At 45.7% G+C, this 22,739-nt stretch overlaps 1 protein-coding gene across 1 annotated transcript in view; it reads right to left on the bottom strand.

Moving 5' to 3' along the window:
- SLC44A4 (solute carrier family 44 member 4) overlaps positions 1 to 22,739 on the bottom strand; it is a 322,971-nt gene that overhangs the window by 47,240 nt on the left and 252,992 nt on the right. The window contains exon 14 of the mRNA XM_069635013.1: positions 7,776 to 7,878. Within this exon, the coding sequence (XP_069491114.1) occupies positions 7,776 to 7,878 (103 nt within the window). The remainder of the gene's footprint in view (positions 1 to 7,775; positions 7,879 to 22,739) is intronic.

Here is a 22,739-nt window from a genome sequence, read left to right as displayed (position 1 = left end):
CCGGGCGGAAAACTCACCATGGCGCTACGGGATCTCGTAGTAGGGCGGACGGGTCCGCCGCGAATACCGCTGGCGTAGACCCACTCCGCCAGGGTCGTAATGAGGGCCAAAGTCTCCTACAATGTCCAAAGACTTAGGGCCTCATTACACGGAAGGAGGTGAGCCATGGCGCTATTAGCGCCATGGCTCATGCCGGTAAAATACCGGCACCGCCTTGGCGGAAAGGGGATTTACTGCCCCATTCCAAGATTGGTGGGGCGGTAAATCCCCCTTCCGCCATTGCCCTTCCCCATTCCCATTTCTGCCCCATAGGGCTCTATGGGAATGGGGAAGGCGCTAATTACGGCACCGCAATTTTGCGGTGCCGTAATTAGCTCCGAGGTCCCTTAGCGGGTTGGTTTTTAACGCCTGCAAAAAGCAGGCGTTGAAGCACCAACCTGCTAAGGGACCTCGTAGTAAGGCGGTAATGGTTAACGGTCACCGTTACCATTAACGGTGGCCGTTAACCATTACCGCCTTCCGTGTAATGAGGCCCTTAGTGTGGCGGGTGGCCCGTCACAAATAACCACGCCGACTCCCAAAGTCGTTCCAAGGGTGCTTATTGGGACTTTACATAGAGCTTGGGCCAGGGGTTCTCTGGTAGTTCTCAGGGCTAAGCGGATTCTTGGGGAATGGGTGCTAGGGTCACCCCTCTCTATCTCAACTACCCCGGCCTTTCCCTCCTCCCTAGTCCTGGCGTCTTAGGGATGTAAGTAATGGCCAACAGTAACAACTGCCTGGTTGCTGACTTCTGCTCCAGTTGGTTTCCCTAAGATGACGGCCGGCTGACTCCCCGGGGATGTTCTATACTTCCCCTGACCTATTCTGCTTAGTCTTCTAGGGAGTTAGGGATGGTGCCTTCTTTTGCCCGATGTCACTCTTATTTCTGTCACGCCCGCTCGTACCCGACACCTCACTATACTGGCTTCTTAAAATGTTCTCCTCTCGCCATCTACTGTCCCACTCTGCCTACCTCCACCTTGTGATATTACATCTCCTATTTCTCCTTGCCCAACTACCAATCTTACCTCCAACTACAGCACTACTCCTCCCTCTGCCATTCGACTTTCTTCCCTCCTTCCTACTGTTCTGATTCCTAGCCTCTTGTTATTCTTCTGTTACTCTCTCCCTCTCTTCCAAAGTCCCTACTCCTATTCTCCCACTCACTGTCACAGTTACTACTCTCTCTCTACTACTATTCCTACCTCGCTATTAATACTACCACTCCACTACCTCTTCACCCTCTAGTCTTATTCTTCACGGCCGTTCCAACTAGTACTACCTCTCGCTTTCACTCGATACTCCACATCTCCCACTACCACTAGCTCCACTCCCGACAACTACTACCTCTACTGCTATTAGCACTGCGCTACTCATACTCTACCTCTTCTCCCCACACTCTCCACTCTCACACACAAACACTCCACAGACTGCCCACTCTCCAATAGCCACCGCACCCCTGTCATGCTCACGTACTCTTGTCTCCCAGACAGCCTCCACCACCTCCTGCTGTCCTCATCCAACTAACCCACACTCAAGCATTCACACACACCTCCTTAAGTACCCCACCCCCTCCCAGTATTGGATACTTACCCTGTCCAATCACCTACCTTGCTCCAGGGGTGTGACTATGCAAGTGCTGGGGTATGGTGCAAAAGGGCTTGTAAGCCCTGCGCCTCCTGCTCCAATTCTAACCTGGACCTGATGAGGTCCCCTAATGAGGCCCTTTTCATAGACCAAACGTATCCCTGGTGGGCTAGTGGATTCTAAGGACCTTCCTAGTGGTCTTTATTTAGTATAAACTTCCCTGTTGGGTTAGTGGTTTGGTCTTGGAAGCCTTCATTGGGGCCTTTTGATTATTAACAGCCTTCCTGGTGGGCTATTGGCTTTCCCTGCCCGAGCAGGCTCCAGCTGACACTGTCAGCTTGTCAGCTGGAGCTGTGCTTTTCTCCCTGCTGTGTCCCTTGTGGTTGTGCTCACTGCACCCGGCAGCAAAGCACAACCCACTGCTGTGAATGCTGAGTCCCATGGGGCCACCTGCTTCTCTCTGTTCCTGCTCTTGAGGTCTTTTGACTCCAGTGCTGGTATGGCTGCAACAGCTACAGCAGGGTCCTTCCTGGCCCCCGCCACCGTCATCCTCCAGGTAAGAGGTGGGACGGGGTCAGCCTTCACTCCGGCACCGATCGGGGCTAAGGGGTGGGGCGGGGTGGGCTCCCTTCCCCCTTTGACAGGGCCTGAGAACATGCCCTGACACACTTAGCCTCTCCTGGCTGTGGTTTCCAGTTCATATCAATACTCGCGTCTTTGTCCTCAGGTTGAGGGTTTTGAGGGGTTCCCAATCCCAAAGGTGGATGCTCCAATTTAGGGACCATTCGCCGTGGCTTGGCAAATGTCTTGGGGTTTCCGCTGGATCCTCCTTGGTCTTGCCGGCCATTAGCGGTATCCTTCCATCTCCTCCTGACTCTGGATGGTCTGGCTCCATCTCACCCATAGCTCAGCAGCCTCTCCTTGTCCGCCCAGTAGTGTTACTCCTCCACACACTTCTGCCCCCTACTACCGCCTCAACACTCTTCCCCAGATGGGAACAGCACTTCCTCCAACAACCTCCATATTTCACTCCAAGTGATAAAAGCGTTCACTCCCTTCTCGATATAACGTTGTTTTCTCCAGCCTCCTTCTGCTAACGCTCTGCTGGCTGCCAGAGCCCTCTCCTTCCACCTTCTACTCTGGGCCTGTTCTGCCTCACTGCACTAGAGCTCAGCCGATAGGACCTCTTGGCAGACTCTTGCAGACTCCTGCACTGTATCCCCACTCAAGCCTTTCTCCTTCATACTACTAGTGGGTTCTGGTCTACAAACTACCTTCTCCAGTCTCTAGGTCTTCCTCTGCACCTGGGCTCAAGACAGCTCTTCAGTGCTTGCTCTCCCTTCTGATGAATACTTTCCTGCACCCCAAAACAAGCCTCTGAGGTGACAATTCTCCCCTTCCTTCTCCTCTTCCAAATAATTCTCTCTCTCTCTCACCCACCTCCTCTTAGGCTTAGGTGAGGCAGGTGACTGTCATATATTTGAGGCAGCAAGGAAAGCAAAGAAGGGGAAACTATGATGCCCAAAGGATGTGCAGGTCCAGGAAATAGACTATGAGGCTCATTATGGGTGTGCCAGTTGGGTAAAAATGCCAGGAGAAATGGCAGTAATACTGGCTCCGGCATTTTTACTGAACCGGCACACTCTGAGTTTGCAGGTAGGGGGGCTCTGATCCACCAGCAGGCCTGACCTGCTGGTAATTCAGCCCCCTACCAGCAAATATTTGCTGCACTCACCGGCACTATCAGTGCAGGTGATTGCAGCAAACCTGATGTTGCCGGCACTCGTGATGTTCAGGTAATACCGGGATATCGGGCACCGGTAACGGTAAGGCGGGTTTGCATGTAACCTGCCGGAGTTACCGGCACACCTCTAATGAGCCACTATATGCCTTGGCCATAGGAGTTCTCCATGAAGCAAAATCGAGGATTATGTGACGGATGTGAGCTACCCCACTTGTACAGCATACGTCCAAAATGTGCTTCTTTAAGAAGAACAAGCTTTTCCTGCTGTCCCACTACAAGCAAAGCAGATTAAGAAAAGTCGTCTACGCGGTTTTACCTTCCACCAGTTCATTAAGAGCCCAAGCGAAGAGATTAGCTTCAAAGAGCCAATCAAGTAAAAACGTTATCCAGTAAAAATGTAGCCAACAAAAACGTAGTCAGCGAAATAAATCGTGGTGAAAATACTTCTACAGTGAAAAAGTTGCCAAGCAAAAAGTTGTCAAAAATGCAGCTGAAAAGTAGCCAAAAATGCAGTGCTGCTAGGGTAATTGTTTGGGGTAAGGAGGGTTCAGTGGGCTTGTGATTGCCTGGTTTAGGTTAGGATAGGGGTTAGGGCCAGGTAAATATGTTGGGGTTTGGTTAATGTTTAGGGTACATTGGGTGACAGGGTAAGTGTTAGGGTATGGGTTTGGGAAAGTGTTAAAGAAAGGGATGGCGACGTTGGTGTAGGACAGCGGGTAGGATACACCTAGGGGTAAGGTAAAGGAGGTTTTAGCGTTCTAGGTAGGGTAAGGTCATTTGTACACAAGGGTTTGGGTTGAGGCAAGGACTATGCAATTTGTGGTGAGCTGGTCATGGAGTTGAAGACAGGTTCACTGTTCATTTTGTATTTATTTTGCATTCAGTAATATGCAAATAAAATGCATTCGCGCGCTGAAGGGTTAGTGTTCTGTGAGAGTTCAGGGTAGGACAAGGGTTGGAGTTAGGGGAACGTTAAGGGATGGAATTAGGATGACTGTGGGGGTTTCATTAGAGGTTTGAGTCATATCTAGGGTTACAGCCTTGTGCTTTTATATATTTAAAAATAGATTTTTGGCGACCTTATTACCGGCAACAATTTCCCACTTTGCATTGCTTGTACTGAATGACTACATTTTTTAACACAACCTTTTGGTGACTACAATTTTACATGGCGACATTTCCCTGGGGACATTTTGACATAGAACCGTAAAAACAAAAGGGGAGCTCACGTCCCGTTAGTTCCTGTTCACTTCAACCTCTGGGCCTTGCAGGTTTCAGGGGGATGTTCAAAGATGCTGCCTCCGCCTTTACCGGAGTACAGCAAGCTTCTGGCCTCAAAGATAGAGATCCTGGCGAACTCAAAAAAGAAAGGGTTCCATCGCCCACCATTCTATGGACAAACTCATGCAGGTGTACTAAATATTCTAGGCCCAAACGATGTACAAAGCTCACACGAGTTCCTCAGAATATGCCTAAAGTTGGTATGCCGTTATCATGAAATGCATGTCACTTGGATATTCACTTTGAGAGCCTTGTCAGGTAGATCTGTGACTGTGGTTGGCCATAGGTCTTAACCCAAGTGCTGTTGCCCTTTTAACCTGCCACCTAGTAGGGAGGGGAACTTCACAAGTGATCTGAGGAGTCTTGTTTTGGTGGGGGCACATGGAATAGGTGTGTTGGGAGTGTGACAGTAAGAACAAGTAGGAGTGTGCGCGAGAGAAGACAGAACTTGGTTCCCAGGCTGATCTACAAAGGAACCCTAGACCTACAGAGAAGTTCCATTACATCTACTGGCACCTCCTAAGAACAAAACAAAAACCAGAGAGGGATTAAAAATATCCTGTGCAAAAATAGGAAGCAATGGACACACACGAGCCTGCCCGATGCTTCCACCCGCATTGGTGCAGGAATATAGTTGGCACGGGGGTACGAGCAGAGCAGTGCCATAGGAAGGAGCTCTAATATTATCACCACTTGACCTGAAGTGCCACTTTAGGGTGAAAATGAATGCATATCTTTGCATTTGCCTGAATTACTTGGTGGAAAGGATTATAGATTACAATAAAGATCTCTTATAGTTCAAATATATTTTTACTTGCCTAACCCATACTACCACTGGCAACAGGGATTCCATTTGTATGTCCTAAGGGATCATTCAATTCAACTTCAAGAATCTGGGAGTAAAATGCTCCTACGTCACAAATACCATGCACAGCCTGGAAACACAGTCGTCTAGCTCCCTGGAACAACTCTTGGAGGGGGAGGCTTTGGAGTCTGCCATGGAAGAGAGGGCAGGAACAATATTTGCACATGGTCTTACTACTTGCTTTTTGGTGGCTTTTAAAGTGGTTAACGCTGGCCTGGTCCCTGATCAAATGATGCCATATGCCCTTTGCTATCTTGGGTTGGACCCCGCTCACTCTGTTGAGATCAGTGATGGGCAGGGCCTGCCTTGGCCACTGGAGCAAAGACCTCTTCATGGCCACTCCTAGTACATGTCCCCTGCAGACCTCAGGTTAGTGGACTCAACTTGGACAACATCGTCACAGTATTTATTTTATTGTTTAAAGCACAGACGTAGCGGGAGAGCAGCAGAGCGCTGTACAGAGTGTGGGTAGCTGGCGTTTGGGCTGGCATCATTTAACACTAGAACGGTACTGTGAGGTCTGTGCGTTGGTATGTGCGTCCATTGGTCAGGTGTTGTTGAAAGAGCCATGTTTTGAGAGATTTCCGAAATTGGAGAATTGTGGGGGCATTCCGAGCCGACACCGGGATCGAGTTCCAGAGAGTGGGTGCATGACAAGAAAAGGATTGTTTGTGGGTCCTATCTTTGCGAACGAGTTGTGATTCAAGCCGGCTGGTTGATTTGCTGCGCGAGGAGCGTGTGCCACCAGATATGTGGATCTTAGCCAACAGGTACGCTGCTGTGCTACTCGTGACTGCTTTGTAGATGATACATGCAGTCTCAAACAGTATACTGGCTTGGAGAGGATGCCAATGTAGTTCGAGTAGGATGAGGTAATTCGGGCAAATTTACATGCTCTCGTAATAAGACGTGCTGCAGCATGGTGGGCTGCTTTTAGGGGTCCCAAGTGAACAGCTGGGAGTCCTATCAGGAGAGCATTTCCCCCATCGATGTGCGAGACCACAAGAGCCTGCATTGCGGTCAGGAAGTCCTGCGGCGGGATGAAGGGTTTGATTTTCCAAAGGATAGAGATTCTGAGCCAGGCTATTTGGTCCTTCTTGGCTATGTGTTTCTGGAAGGACAGATTGCTGTCAATGGTGAAGCCTAAGGATTTTGCTGAGTCTGAGAGTTGTGGATCAAATGCTACTAGGCGCATATCATTGAGAAATTGTTGAAGAAGTTGTTTTTTAGCAGGCGGACCGATGAGGATGAATTCAGTCTTGGAAGGGTTCAGTTTGAGGTAAGGAGTCAACATCCAGGACTGGATGATGGTTAGGTAATCACAGAGGTGAATGATGTCCTGCGCGCTATTTACTCTTATTTACAACTGAGTATCATCTACGTATTGGTGGATGGCTATACCGGGATCGTTGAGGTGAGTGCCCAGAGGCTCCATGTAAAGGTTAAAAAGGATTCATGAGAGGATGGAGCCTTGGGGGACTACACACTCTTAAAAGAGGAAGAAAAAGGCAGCACATGTTTCCCCTTGGACATGAGTGTCCTCCCCACCCTCACTTCAAGTCAATTCAAGGAACAACATGAAATGTATGAGTTTTGGCCACAATACTCTAGACATATCTGCAGAAGCAGTTTGGGCTCATATACTGGATCTGGGTTCTAACTCTCAAATGTCACTAGAAGGCAACCATTTTAGGTTTTTCATCTAGCTTGCAGTGCTGCAGTGTGGAAAATTCAAAATGGTGGCAGCCAGCTGGAACGTTACGTTGAGTGCGATTGAGCTCAGGGACTCCCAGTAATCCTGAGTAGCTCGGAAGAGCAAGTAACGCTTATCTGACCCTCTGCAGCACAGGTTTTCTGAAGGAGCAGTAACAGAATCACATTCAACCAACATCTCCCAAGACTTTAATGCATTTACTGTATAAAATTATGTGGTTTTCATGTACATTTTCCTATAGTTCTCAAGTGCTACTCTTCTTTAATACCCTTGGTTTTCAGGTACATTTTCCTACAGTTCTCAAGTGCTACTCTTCTTTAACACCCAATAAATTACACAAATCCATTTTATTTATTTAAGCTACACTCTTTGGGTGAAACCAAGAACTAGGGCAGTGCCACCATTACAAAACCAAAAAGTGATGTTAAAGGGAGAATGTGTAAAGTAAAATGATGGTGCTTTTGAAATGACCACATACAGTATATGTTAGGAACGCACATGGATGCCAGGTGTAACCCTGATCACACTGGAGCAAGCTCACTCACCATAGGGTCACACGACTCTGTCCAGTTGGCATTGTTGCAGCCCGGGAGGCTGGCGTTGGTCGGAGTCACGCGGTACAAGGGGCTGCCAGACGTTGCCAGGTATCTAAAGAGGTAGAGTTAAGGAGGGTTGCACGTCTCGGTAAACCAAACATTAATACCTGGACAGGCTCGGACTGGCCCGTCGAACAATAATTGAAGGGGCCGGGCCAAAACGCGAGGTTGTGTCCGTTTTCTGGGCCACTTTAGCAATTGAACAGCTAGTTACATATCTGGAAATTAGCTGTGAATCTTTTAAGTTATAAGAGCAATAAATGAATTATTGTATTTTAAATCTCATAATCCTTATATTGCTGGTTTTAACTGTGATCTGATGTTTTTTATTGTTATTAAGATGTATGGTGGTTTTTTTCTGTGTCTTTTTTTAATGATTGTGTTATATTATTGTAGTGTAAAAGGTTTTGATTAACCATATGCACTTAATAAAAAAATTAAGAACAATTAAAAAAAAATGATTATATGTTACAGTCCCAAAGGGATTTAAAATGGGCCAGTTTCCAACACTTAGTAAAAAATGCACAACAGGCCCGACTCACATTTTATTGTGGAAAATTGTGATTTGAAATTTGTGAGTGTGAACCAATGATATTGTTTTTGATGCACTGGGCTATTTCCATTGCTGCCCGTCCGACGCTATACGTGGGGTCTGCATCCTTCATTCTCCAGAGAGGCTAACGGAGTAACATGAGTGGGAAAAAAGCCACCAGTTCAAAACTCTAAGGGCCCGATTCTCAACATGGTGTTAAGTACCGAAAATGTTGTGTAAAGCGTTTCCGACATTTTCAGTACTTCACACATATTCTGAAGGTGGCGCATTGTTCCAAAATCGCAATGAATGCGCCACTTTTGGAATATATATGCCGGTTGCTAGGAAGGGTGATAAACGGTACAGAGCATTTTACATACAAATGGAAAGAAGTGTCTCTCATGTACGGCACCACTTTGGTGTCGCTTTTGTGGAGGAGTGCCACGGATAGCTATGCTGCGATGGGCGATACAGCCTGCCTCGGCCCTGCAAACCCCCAGCTCCGCAGAGGAAGCGCCGGGAGGGCTTTGATGCTCTGTACTCCTTTCCCCAGCCGTCATTCGCGTTTGCAAGCTTTGTTTGGGATACCACAGGAATGGGGACATCACTGTTAAAAGCAGGCGTTAAACATGCTGGGCACACTATTGTACTGCAATGTACATTTTAGACTTTCATTGAGAAAAAAAAAAGACATTTCCAAACTGAAAAATGCTGCTTAAGCTTGCAGTCCCTGGTTTTCTTTCAAATGTCTTTCTTTTTTCTCTCCAGAGTAGCACACAAACACCCTGCAATGTTTGCACCCCTTAATTTGCGTTTTATCATGTTCTCAGCAGCAGTTTTGTTAAATAGCGATTAACTCGCTATTTAACTAAACGGCTGCCGAGACTTGCAATCTGCCTCTCATGTATAAAAACAGGCGGATTGCAGGCAGTCCAATGTCGCGCGCCGATGCCCGAGCCCACTTCAGAATTAGCGTGGTGCCTGAGCGTCAGAAAAAGGTGCAGTGCAGCGTGCTGTTTAGCACGCTCAATGCGCCTGGTTCAGAATCGGGCCCTCAGTATCGTAATTCTAATCCTGTGTCATTTGGGTTCCAACGATCACTTCTTGTCATTGGGAATGCTTTCCATCTGATTCTAATGTGGGTGTTAAGTACCGAAAAGGTTGGAGAAAGCGCTAATTACCTTTTTGGTACTTAAAGACCTATTCTGAAGGTGGCGCAATCTTCCGAAGTCGGAATTAATGTGCCACTTTCGGAATATATGTGGCAGTTGCTAGGACGGGTGGGAAACCAACCTAGCAACCGCCACATTCGTTACCTGCCATTTAAGACGGGTATTCTCGTGGCACTCCTCCACGTTTTAATGTGCGTTAAAGTGGAGCACATAAAACAGTACCATTTCGGTGCCGGTATTGTGGAGGAGTGCCACAGGAAGCCGGTCGCTGGGTGCAGGTGGGTGGGTGAAGATTAATGGTTGTGGGGTGGGAGGATTGGGTGGGTAATTATTAATGTAATAATTCACGGGTTTAATGCACATTTAATGCACATTTCTAGGTATGCATACAGTGATAAATTAAGCTTCAATCATGTACATACACTTATACAGTTACATGTTGTTTAATAAATATGTGTATGTTTTGCCTTTTTGTAAGATGTGTGCGTATTATTTTATCTTTATATTCCCTTTGATTGGTTGGTGCCGCCGTGTTCTCGGCACCACTTTCGTTAAATAACGAACATGTCGTTATTTAAGGAAAGTGCTGCAGAGATTTTTCCATTGCGCCCATTGTCGTCGCCAGAAACAGGCGCAATGAACACGGTGCACTGTCGTGCACTACGAGGACGCCCAGGCCCACTTGAGAATAGGGGTGGAGACTGGGCGTCCAGATTTGGCGCAGTGTTTCATGCTCTTTAGCACGCTCACTGTGGCAACATCAGAATCGGGCCCTCCACCTCATTATAGACTGTATTTTCACAGAGAGGGCAGTGGGTATCTGGCACAGCCTACGGTGTAACATTGGTGCAAATGTCTGGATAGCAAGTGGGCGGGGCAGTGGGTAGACTGGAAGGCCCCACCCGTCGTTATCTGCTGTGTATGTCCTGCTGGGAAGAGCTGATTCAGTGGCCACTTACACCCTCACACTCTACAGTTTCAGATGCAGCATAACATCTGTGAGCTGAAGTTGCCTTTAGGAAGCATGAGACGCTACGGAATATAGTTTGTGGCCATGGCGAGAGGTTGTTATATAGATACTCGGCAAACTGCCGCATCTCTAAACCAGTCAACCTGGAAAGACAGCGTTCTGGCAACCTGCATTTGCACCTGGAACTGGTAACTACCAAACAAAGCCCTGAAGAAGACCCCATTGGGTTGAAACACGTGTAGGTTGATACTGCACAATAATCATAACAAACACCAATGGAAGTGACATTATGTTCATCCATGTTGTTGGCGCAAGTTGAGAGCGATTCACGTGTTTGTGTGCCTTTAGGAAGCTTGTTGCATGTAACTCAAAACGCGCAATAGAACCTTTGAGGCTCTGGGTCAGCCAGGAGGAGATGGGGTGGTGCTAGGGGCCTGATTACAAGTTTGGCAGTAGTGTTATTTTACTCCTTCACCAAAATATGAGTTTCACTTTTGAACTCTTTTTACCAGCTGGTTTTGTGCAGCAGATTTTACCACCGCACAAAACCAGTACCACATGCAGTAATTACCAGGTGCGGTATAACCGCATATCGTAAATATTGCATCACCAAAAAGTGATGGGAATAACGGTATGGTCAGCATGACTCGTGAGCATGCAGACGTACCGTGCCACCAGGTAATTACCGTACCCCAAGGTTGTCCAACTCCGGGCCTCGAGGGCCGGAACCCTGATGGTTTTTCAGGCTATCCCTCATTAATATTCATGAGGAAAAATGTGCATACACTTAGAATCATTGTATGCAAATGTACCTCATCAATATTAATGAGCGGTACCCTGAAAACACGGCATGGATCTGTCCCTCGAAGCCTGGATTTGGACAACCTTGCATATGGAGTAACATAAATGCATTTGGACGTTTTACTCCGTGTAACACCTCCAAACTCATGATTAGGCCCCTACGCGTGTTTTAATAATAAAAGAAAACTTGGAGGTCTAAATTATCTGAGGCTCTGACAATGTGTACAGTGGCCATACCAGAGTCTGACTTCAGGGGCTATAAGAGAAATAATAGCCTGATGTCTGTCTGGTTCCTGGCAGGATATCACTTTCTGATATAATGTTCTGGTAGTGATGTCATGGTGTGATGGCAAGTGTCTGAATGTCAAAGTGTGATAGCAGACTCCTGGGGTGGCAGCCCACAGAGCAATCTGTGGATAAGGAACTCTCGATTGGCATAGAGGAAGAGAAGGAGAAGTGAGTGAATTGCCCGAGTGTGAATCTCCACCTTTTGGGCAACGCTGAAAGGCTGCTCCTCTCCCAAAGATTGTCCATAGCTCCATGCTTGATGGGCCTATAAGATGAAATGACAAATGAATCCCAAGAAAGTCCGAGCACAAGTAATAGACTAGAAGTAAAGGTGGTATCAGAAACGCTTAGACACTCCATGATTGAAAATGAAGCAACGCAATTTGCACTAAAAATACTACTGAAACAAGGAACCCCTTTGGTTGAATAAGGTGGAGAAACATTCAGCCATATTGAAGCAGAAAATGAGGGGTCTGGAAAATAGAAGGATACAATGGAGAATCGAACATCAGAATATTCCGCTGGATAATGAAGTAGATGACAAGATAACAGCGCACCCGCAGACGGAAGAAGGCCCATTAGAATCTGCTATGGTTGAACAACAAAAAGATGGAGTTGAATCACCCAGACTATCACGAAAAGAGAAAAGGAGGAGAGAAAAAAAGGCACGCTCCATAAGTCATAACGCTAGTCAAGAGAATTCAAAAGTGGAGGAAGAGATCATTAATTTAGTTACCCAGAAAAACACTGAAAAGAGCAGTAAGACGAGCGACAAGAAAATCACTGAAAGTGGGTAACGTGACCTCCTGGTTGCTAGCAAAATGGGGAAAAGTGATAAAAGGTAGAATAAGGAAGATGTCATACAAATACTGAACCATAGTATGGAGGACAGGTTGGATGAATCAGAAATGGTGAATATGATGGAAGAACCAGATACTACGAATGAGAGCATTGAAAAAGATGAAGGAAATGAGAAAGGAGATGAGAGGCCCAAGAATGGAACTAAAGAGATGTCAGGAAAAATAAAGCTCCCCCAACATCCGACATGCATGACTATCTCTAGGCGCTTTGATGACCAAAAAGCCCGGATAAACAGAACTGCAATACTTAAATTGTTTGATCATGTGCCAGCATTTCTCATGCTGAAGAGTAGGGACTTTGATTTTATAGAACCCCTGGACTGTCTGGACATAGTATGCAAGATTCATTGCACATATCTGGAGGTGGCACAATGAATCAGATTGCATGCGGCTTCACTCTTCAATGGGGATATGATTTGGATCAGCAAAGCAAGAAAAGACTTTGAAAGCTAATGAAGTGGATAACAACAAACCGGCACTGAAACAAAAACATAAAGAGACTCTGATAACAAGAGGTGGAGAAGACCAAGGGGCGAAATCCCATTGGCAATGGTTAGCTTTCCTCCTAAAGCCGGTGAATAATACCTAATGGCGACACCATGGACATCTGCTCCTGGAATTCTAGGGGCCATAAACATTTGTTATCTAAAAATGGCCATTTTCTCATGTTACAAACCGCAGAGATTATCTTGATACAGGAAACGTGGCTAATGTTTGAGATTATGTATGATGGATAGCAACATTTCCAGAAGATGGCACATAGGGGGGAACGGGGCCGCCCATATGGATATCATGATATGATAGTATCTTTATATAGCGCTTATACACATGTGTTTCAAAGCGCTTCAAGGCAGGGGAGGGAGCAAGGGAAAAAATACAATAACATTCTTACAAGGCCTTGAGACAACAAGAATGGGTACTTTACTATCGTACTAGGCCTGACGACATTTCTGATAGTGCAAGGGCATAGACTATGGGTAAGGGAAGGGAAGGGAGGGGAGGGGAGGGGAGGGGAGGGAACGGTAGGGCAGGGAGGGAGGGGAGGGGAGTGAGGGGTTTGGGGGAGGAAGGAGAGGAACAAAAAGTGACTATCGTACTAGGCCTGACGACATTTCTGATAGTGCAAGGGCATAGCCTATGGGTAAGGGAAGGGAGGAGAGGGGAGGAGAGGAGAGGAGAGGGGAGGGTAGGGGAGGGAGAGGAAGGGAGAGGAGGGAGGGGTTTGGGGGAGGAAGGAGAGGAACAAACAGTGACTATCGTACTAGGCCTGACGACATTTCTGATAGTGCAAGGGCATAGCCTATGGGTAAGGGAAGGGAGGAGAGGGGAGGGAGGGAATGGGGGAGGAAGGAAAGGAACAAACAGTGACTATCATACTAGGCCTGACGACATTTCTGATAGTGCAAGGGCATAGACTATGGGTAAGGGAAGGGAGGGGAGGGGAGGAGAGGAGAGGAGAGGGGAGGGTAGGGGAGGGAGGCGTTTGGGGGAGGAAGGAGAGGAACGAACAGTGACTATCATGCTAGACCAGACGACATTTCTGATAGAGCACGTACATTAGTTATGGTGAGGGGAGGGTGGAGAGGAGAGAAAGGTGCACGCAGGTTGAGGAAGAGAAGACTGAGAAACAGTGAGTAAGGTGAGAAGAGCACAGCCGACGAAATTTGTGTTAAGGAGCAAACAAACAGATGGAGTAAGCACCGCCAAGATACAAAAGTCAGTAATGAACACATTGTGATGCAAGAGTCCAGCATGTGTATACCATGATCCAGAGTTGTTGATGGGCAAATATGATTCAAGGCCACCATGATACTGAATGATTCAAAAGTCCTGCATGTGAATGTCGAGATTAAGATGGGTGAGCCAGCGTGATTCAAAAAAGTCAATCCAAGTATTAGCAACATAGCAGTGATGGTACCTCCATAACGTGGCCATCAGACTGAGACTTTGGACGGGGCAGGTTTGATGAAGCAGAGCAGGCAATGCAACTGTGGAATGACATGGAAGGGGAAATCACAGAGTGATGGCAGTGTTGCTCAGGTACCAGGACAGACAGAGCCAAAAGTGTGGGTGAGGGGGGGGGGTGGAAGGAGGAAAGGGTAGGCAGTGAAGAGGGAGGAGGGAAAAGCCAGGGAGGGGCACAAGTGGGTGAGGGGGGGTACAGCGTGCCATACCTGCCGTGCAAAGGGACAGCTAGTTAAGGTTATTCCAGGCATGCAGGCACAATCACACAGCAAAGGGGGGGACAGCTAAATACAAATTCCAGGCATGTAGGCACATTCATACAGCAAAAGAGGGGACAGCTAAATGGAGGTTTACTTATTTTGGTATCCAATGAACTGGAAACAAAAGAGATCAAAGTAGAAGGCCAATGTCTGTATGTTCTCATGGTAAAGATAGAGATCTCAGATAAGCAGAGCCTATTGATCATAAATATATACGATTCCCCGAGCAAACGACTAACAGAGGAAATACAAGATACTACATTGGCGACAATCTCCCATAAGGATGTAATGAAAGAAAATACTGAGATACTATTGGCGGGAGATCTCAATGCCAAATGCCTGGAATATATCATAACTGATAAAGGGGTGTTTGGGAAAAAGAAAGGAGAGAAAGATGATGGCACCAGGAAATGCGGTACATTAAAATGGATTGTTTTTATTGATATGCTAAAATTGAAATTTTGCAACGAGAATACAAAAGATGGTGCACTGCCATTATATTCAGGGAGAGGGGAGGGCAAAGCGTCCACATTGGACTATATATGTGTATCAGAAACCCTGATTTCTGAGGTGGCTGAAATCAAAGGAAAATGTTCAGACTATAGCGATCATGGGATGCTCATAACTAAGCTAAAAACAATTAGGAAGGGGGATACTAAAAGGGGTATCATGGGAGAAATAGTAGTTAACAATGGCAAGACAAGAGTAGGTTGGTCTACGAAGAATGTAGAAGCCGTAACAAGATGTGTTACACCGCTAGATATCGAACATGATGCCTGCGATTCACTAGAGAACATTACGAAATGGATAAGTGATACCACCAACACATTCCTGGTTAGAACGAAGACATTTTGCGTAAATGACAAGAGAAAACATATACCCCCATAAGAAAATGAGATCCAAAGGAAAAAAAGATATCTCGGGCAGGTGATTAGGAAGATCGGTAAGAGTCAGATGAATGAACATGAAAAAGGGATATCAATGAGGAACGAAAAGAATACATTTAGAGATTGGGTCAGAAGATTTCTAAGGTCCTTAAAAGTGAGAGCATGGCAAAGAATATGTGCTGCCATGAAAAGAAATGGTGTAAAACAACTGTGGAAGGTTTTTAACAAGAGCGGAATACACTCAAATGATGCTCTGCTGAATAGAATATCTGGTAAGGAGTGGGAAAATGATGTGAGAGATACATTCAAAGCAGAACATGAATTGGGGGTCACACAAAAACGAGAGTGGAACATACATATTCCACATGAAGACTTCTTACTGATTGCTAAGACGATGAAAAAAATGGAGAGCCCCGGGACCTGACAGGGTTTGTAACATGGTCATGTTGGGAAACCCAGAAAAATGGGCTGAGATACTAAAGCAACGATATGACAAAGTAATAAAGGCAAGACAACTGCCTAGATCATGGACCCTTTCTTATCTCATTCCCATGGAAACCGGGATGCCCCCGAGAAAACTACTGTCTATTATCTTGACTATGACGGATCAGGGAACATTTTTGCGGGATGCATACTATGTGAAATGGAAGAATGGGTGACGAAGAAGAAAATATGAAGTCAATTTCAGATAGGGTTCCGGAAGGGCCTCTCATGTGGTCATAGTATCCTGACAGTGAACACTTTTATACAACAGTCCACTCTTAAAGAAGCCCCCCATTACACATCTTGTTTATAGATTTCGCAAGTGCATTCGATACCATCAATAGAGGGGAACTGTGGGATACATTGAGAAGCATGGGGATACCGGTTCATCTACTGTACGCATGTCAGTTACTCTACCAGGACACGAGCGCGCAGGTCAGGCTAGGGGGAGGTGGGGATATGTCCTCCCCCATAGAAATTGGAAGAGGACTGAGACAGGGCTGCCTACTAACCCCCATATTGTATAATGTATTCAATGCGGATTTGGATATCCACATTATTGGAAATGACACATGTGCGCCAAAACTGGGCAAAGAGAGGACAACATATCTCGCATATGCAGATGGCATGGCTATATCTGACACCACAGGTAGAGTCCTTAAGAAAAGTGCCAAAAAAATGATGAACTATGGGAAAGAAAATATGTATGTATAAATATATCAAAAACTTAGATGATGAGTTTTGGGAATTTAAAAGAGATTTTAATAGGAATGGTGGCTAGGGAGGAATGAATAGAAAGGGTAGATGAAGAGAAACATCAAGGATATGAAATAGGCACTAAAAGAAATGAGGCGAATGGGACAACATATCATAGAAACAAGGGAAGAACCGTGTGGACCATGTTGAAGGACTCTGTTACTTCCAATCTAGGATATAACCTGATTGGTTTAGTGACGTTGTATTGACAACAATTGGTTGCAGCAGTTACATATGCCATGGAATGTTCCTTTTTTATTCTAGATAAATGGGCAGACGGATTAGAGGGGCTAATATGGCGAAGACTGCTGGGCCTATCTACAGCCACCCCAAACAAGCTATTTGTGTCGAATTAGGCATTACATCTTTGAGTAGCCTAATAAAAATAAAAAGAGGGGGGATGTATTTAAAAATAATGGATGCTGAAATGGGAACAATGCTGCAAACAATAAAAAGGGGATACAGGAAGGAGACTATAAAAGCCTAATAAGATACAGAGAAATCAGTGAATCATACTTTAAAGAAATTAACTGGACGCCGGTCTGGGGTGATGGCAGGGGAGCCTTAAGAGTGGAATTAAAAAAACATGCTATAAAATGGGTTGTGCCAAAAAACCTGTTCATGTGGGTAGCTTAAAATCATTGGGATATTATGCAAACGTTTTCTTTAACATATATGCACCCCCAGAAATATATATATCTCTTTCTGGACCCTGAATTCTGTAGGTTCTTCATGCAGATAAGACTAAATAAGCTACCTGTTCTTGAGGTCAAAGGTAAATGGTGGAAAATCACATTGTAGGCTATGTGGGAATACAGAGACAACAGAGACTCTCAGACATGTACTTATGTGATGTCTAACTGTGAGGAGACATTAGTGTAGGTTCTATAGACACATAACACAGGGTTTTCATGAACTTACGGGAGAGTGGTTTTGGCTTAATGGCTCGAGTGGAAAGAGGTTGGGAAGAGCAATAGCACTGAAACAGGTATGGCTGGCCTTTGAAAAAGAAATAATAAGAAAGGGAATGAAATTGTAAATGTAAGAAGGTTTTAGAAAAAGGTGAATGATTGAATTGTTCTTCCTTTTTAATTGTATCTCATTGAAATTAGATGAAACGATATAAATTATTATGTATGCTTAAAAGACGGTAAATAAAACAAAAATGTATGTGAAAAGTTCAATGAACTATAACACATTAAATAAATAAAAAATAATACATTTAAAAAAAAAGTGTTTCTTTTTTTTTAGCAAGTACGGATTATTCAGTGTACTTGAGACGAAGGCTTGAAGAAAGGTGAAACGTTTCTATTTAATATATAAGCAAAGGGAGCCAGTATGCTGTAGTAAACCACTTTTAAAGAAACACATTGAAACAACCGATGCAAGACATGTTATCTTATACTATGCCTTAATAAAAATAGCTGGTGGAATTAGGAATGTTAATACCATAACCGTTTAATTTGTAGTTTATGATCAAATCTTGCTTAAGTGATCTTGCGCCTTGAAACACCATTTGCTGTACAGGAGCATTAAAAATACACAATAAATAAAATCATTTTTTACAACAAAACTGTATATGTTAACATTCAACAATACATTGTCCTTGTATGTTTTCTGTACTACTGCACCAATCAGTGTTCTCCCTTGAACAAGGGGACTTTTTAGCTAACACTGCAGATTCACACACTTGTGTCACGGACCTGAACAGGCCGTCATATTGGTGATGTGGCATTTGCCAACTACTTGTTTCCAGCAACATACTGAGTCTCGGTCTTACAGGACCTGGCATATTGGCTTGCTTTATTTTTCAAGATATGATTGGAGTATTGAAATTGAAAGCCCTGAAGAAGACCATAGCAGGTCGAAACATGTGTCGACTGACACATTGCAAATACATTTTGACAAATCGCAATTACTTGTGTGATATATTTTTTTCTGGAATATCTTGCTGGCGCAGGTTGAGAGTGATAAATACACTTTGCCCTTTTGACTTTTTATCTGAGTGCACATGGCAGGTTCATTATGATTTGGAGAACTCTTTGGGGCCATTTTATAAGCCCAGCAGGCAGGGGAAATAAGTGTAAGAAGGAGCAGTTAAATGTTGTTGGTTTTTTAACACTCTGGGTCATTTTGTCTTGCTTTTTCAGGTAGAATTGGAGACTGAAGGGTATATAGGTTTCCCCCTCCCCTTCCCACTACGACTGCTAAACCACCTGGTTTTATTGCCAGCATTGGATTTTCATGCTGCCAAAAACCAATGGGTTCCTATGGAATCTGTCTGTTTTTGCACCTGCTAAAAGAAGAGGATTCCATAGGAATCCATTATAAATGCTGACTACCAAGCGTAAACGGTAGGCTGCATGTACACATTTTGCAAAACAGTGCATAAAAGCAAGGCTTAAAGGAAAATTCAACTGTTTTGTTCCCTTTGGATTTCAGTAAATTTTGCAAATGTGGAAAATTGAATGGAGCAGAGGTGTGGGGAAACAGCACATAAGAGCAAACGTTGGCAGTGCCCTCCATGCAATTGCCAGTCTTTATAAAATGGCCACCTGTGCATGTGTACAATTGAAGCTTCTTTGTAAGACTCTGAGAAACCAGGTACATGACTAGATTTGTTGGCAGAAGGAAAAGCAGAACATAACAGAGGTTTCCAAACTCTTCCTCTAATGTTTTGCGCATGTGCACTGATACGGTTAATCTTAACTCAGCCCTTTCCCGAGGGATGTGATTACCCCAGAGGGTGGAGTACAGGTTATGCTAGTAGGTAACTTTAAAATATATTTTGTGGTAGGGCCCGATTCCTCCCAGGAGACCAGGTTTAGGGCAGTGTGCCAAGAGAGTCCAAGAACATATGCCCCCACCCACCCCTAGTTCAATTTAAGATTTCCTGTCTGCAGAATCTGGGGGCTTGTGGGCATTTGTGTGGTTTCAAGAAGTCAGCCGTCTTACACTCCTCTCTATGGGCCATTGTCAGAGTCAGACACAGCTCCGTTCCCCCACCGGAGCGGTTGCCAGGCCCACGGGATGGCATGGTGCAGATAATCATTGCCACAGCACTGTGGAGAAGAATTAGATCAGAATTTGGACCACGGGACCCCCGAACCCTGACCATTGGGCATTCTTTAGTTTCAAATAAATCGATTTGAAGCTCATTGAATGCACACACTGAATTATACGTGCAACTCAACAAATGTAAGGAAAAGAAAAAGTAAATATTGCAATAGTATAAATTAGGCTCCAATAGGGGATAAAAAGAGAAAACTGAACAATGCAAAGAATGTAAAACAGTGAAGTAAAGGGGGGGGCGAGCGGGGGAAAAGAGCAGCGCAACTGGGTCGATTCCCCCATTTTGAATGAAAGAATAGTGAAAAGAATAATTACCACAAAAAAATAATCATTCAGTGGCATGGCTTGAAGTGAAAAGAGCCCAACGAAAACATTTCCTTGAAGTGGTTTGTGGTGAATGGTTGTATAAAGATGGCCATTTGGACAAAGGACACAGTCCATCTCAACATCGCTCCTTCTTGTGAATAGAAATGTACAATTTTCAGGAACCTTTAATTCTGGCAGAAAGCTTGTTTCTAAGTTTCCAGGCAGGAGAGCTAATGCACTACCCCCCCAAATTCCAACCAAACTGGAAAAACAATTCCCGCTTTCCACCACACTCTGGGAGCCCACCAACTGGAGAGCAAGCCCCGGTTGCTTTTCTAAAAACTACAGACGGAAGAAACTATTGGCAAATTAGACCATCACCAGAGCCAACGTTCCGGAGGTTTGGGCTTTCACCTTGACATTGCACGTCTGAGAGACAAGCACTTCTAGGTGGCTCGAACTCAGTGGCCTTCAAACTGTAGGGCTGGCCCGCCTAGCGGGGCCAGAAGGATGCCCGAAGGCGGGAGTGATGGGGTGGGGTAAGGCTCTTCAAAAAGGGAATACATTGACTGCTTATAAAAGATGAAATAGCAGATATGGCATCTGGGGGGGAGGGCTAGCAACAATAGTTTGACTCAAGGGGGAGAGGGGTCCACTGCTGTAACCCAAATTAATAAATCTATTTTCCGGTTAATGCAGGGATATCACAGCCTAACAGTGTCCTAGTGTTATATCTCACTTTGATGTTAGGTTCCCCCTGGACTCATAGCTCAGCCTGGCATTAGGTGTCCTGGAGTAATTTGCCTGGTGTGATATCGCACCCTGATGTTAGGTTCCCCCTGGACTCATAGCTCAGCCTGGCATTAAGTGTTCTGCAGCCATTTACCTGGTGTGATATTGCATCCTGATGTTAGGTTCCCCTGGACTCCTAGCTCAGCCTGGCATTAGGTGTCCTGGAGTCATTTGCCTGGTGTGATATCGCACCCAGATGTTAGGTTCCCCTGGACTCCTAGCTCAGCCTGGCATTAAGTGTTCTGCAGCCATTTACCTGGTGTGATATTGCATCCTGATGTTAGGTTCCCCTGGACTCATAGCTCAGCCTGGCATTAGGTGTCCTGCTGGACTCATAGCTCAGCCTGGCATTAGGTGTCCTGCTGGACTCATAGCTCAGCCTGGCATTAGGTGTCCTGGAGTGATTTGCCTAGTGTGATATCTCACTCTGATGTTAGGTTGCCCTGGACTCATAGCTCAGCCTGGCATTAGGTGTCCTGGAGTCATTTGCCTAGTGTGATATCTCACTCTGATGTTAGGTTCCCCCTGGACTCATAGCTCAGCCTGGCATTAGGTGTCCTGGAGTAATTTGCCTGGTGTGATATCGCACCCTGATGTTAGGTTCCCCCTGGACTCATAGCTCAGCCTGGCATTAAGTGTCCTGGAGTCATTTGCCTGGTGTGATATTGCACCCAGATGTTAGGTTCCCCTGGACTCCTAGCTCAGCCTGGCATTAAGTGTTCTGCAGCCATTTACCTGGTGTGATATTGCATCCTGATGTTAGGTTCCCCTGGACTCCTAGCTCAGTCTGGCATTAGGTGTCCTGGAGTCATTTGCCTGGTGTGATATCTCACTCTGATGTTAGGTTCCCCCTGGACTCATAGCTCAGCCTGGCATTAGGTGTCCTGGAGTCATTTGCCTGGTGTGATATCTCACTCTGATGTTAGGTTCCCCCTGGACTCATAGCTCAGCCTGGCATTAGGTGTCCTGCTGGACTCATAGCTCAGCCTGGCATTAAGTGTTCTGCAGCCATTTACCTGGTGTGATATTGCATCCTGATGTTAGGTTCCCCTGGACTCATAGCTCAGTCTGGCATTAGGTGTCCTGCTGGACTCATAGCTCAGCCTGGCATTAGGTGTCCTGGAGCCATTTGCCTGGTTTGCTATCGCACTCTGATGTTAGGTTGCCCTGGACTCATAGCTCAGCCTGGCATTAGGTGTCCTGGAGTCATTTGCCTGGTGTGATATCTCACTCTGATGTTAGGTTCCCCTGGACTCCTAGCTCAGTCTGGCATTAGGTGTCCTGCTGGACTCATAGCTCAGCCTGGCATTAGGTGTCCTGGAGCCATTTGCCTGGTTTGCTATCGCACTCTGATGTTAGGTTGCCCTGGACTCATAGCTCAGCCTGGCATTAGGTGTCCTGGAGTCTTTTGCCTGGTGTGATATCGCACCCTGATGTTAGGTTACCCCTGGACTCATAGCTCAGCCTGGCATTAGGTATCCTGCTGGACTCATAGCTCAGCCTGGCATTAGGTGTCCTGCTGGACTCATAGCTCAGCCTGGCATTAGGTGTCCTGGAGTCATTTGCCTGGTTTGCTATCGCACTCTGATGTTAGGTTCCCCTGGACTCATAGCTCAGCCTGGCATTAGGTGTCCTGGAGTCATTTGCCTGGTGTGATATCGCACCCTGATGTTAGGTTCCCCCTGGACTCATAGCTCAGCCTGGCATTAGGTGTCCTGCTGGACTCATAGCTCAGCCTGGCATTAAGTGTTCTGCAGCCATTTACCTGG

This window comes from Ambystoma mexicanum, chromosome 13, assembly GCF_040938575.1.
Source record: "Ambystoma mexicanum isolate Mex_15411 chromosome 13, UKY_AmexF1_1, whole genome shotgun sequence".
Taxonomy (NCBI): domain Eukaryota; kingdom Metazoa; phylum Chordata; class Amphibia; order Caudata; family Ambystomatidae; genus Ambystoma; species Ambystoma mexicanum.
This window is presented reverse-complemented; position numbering and strand designations above follow the sequence as displayed.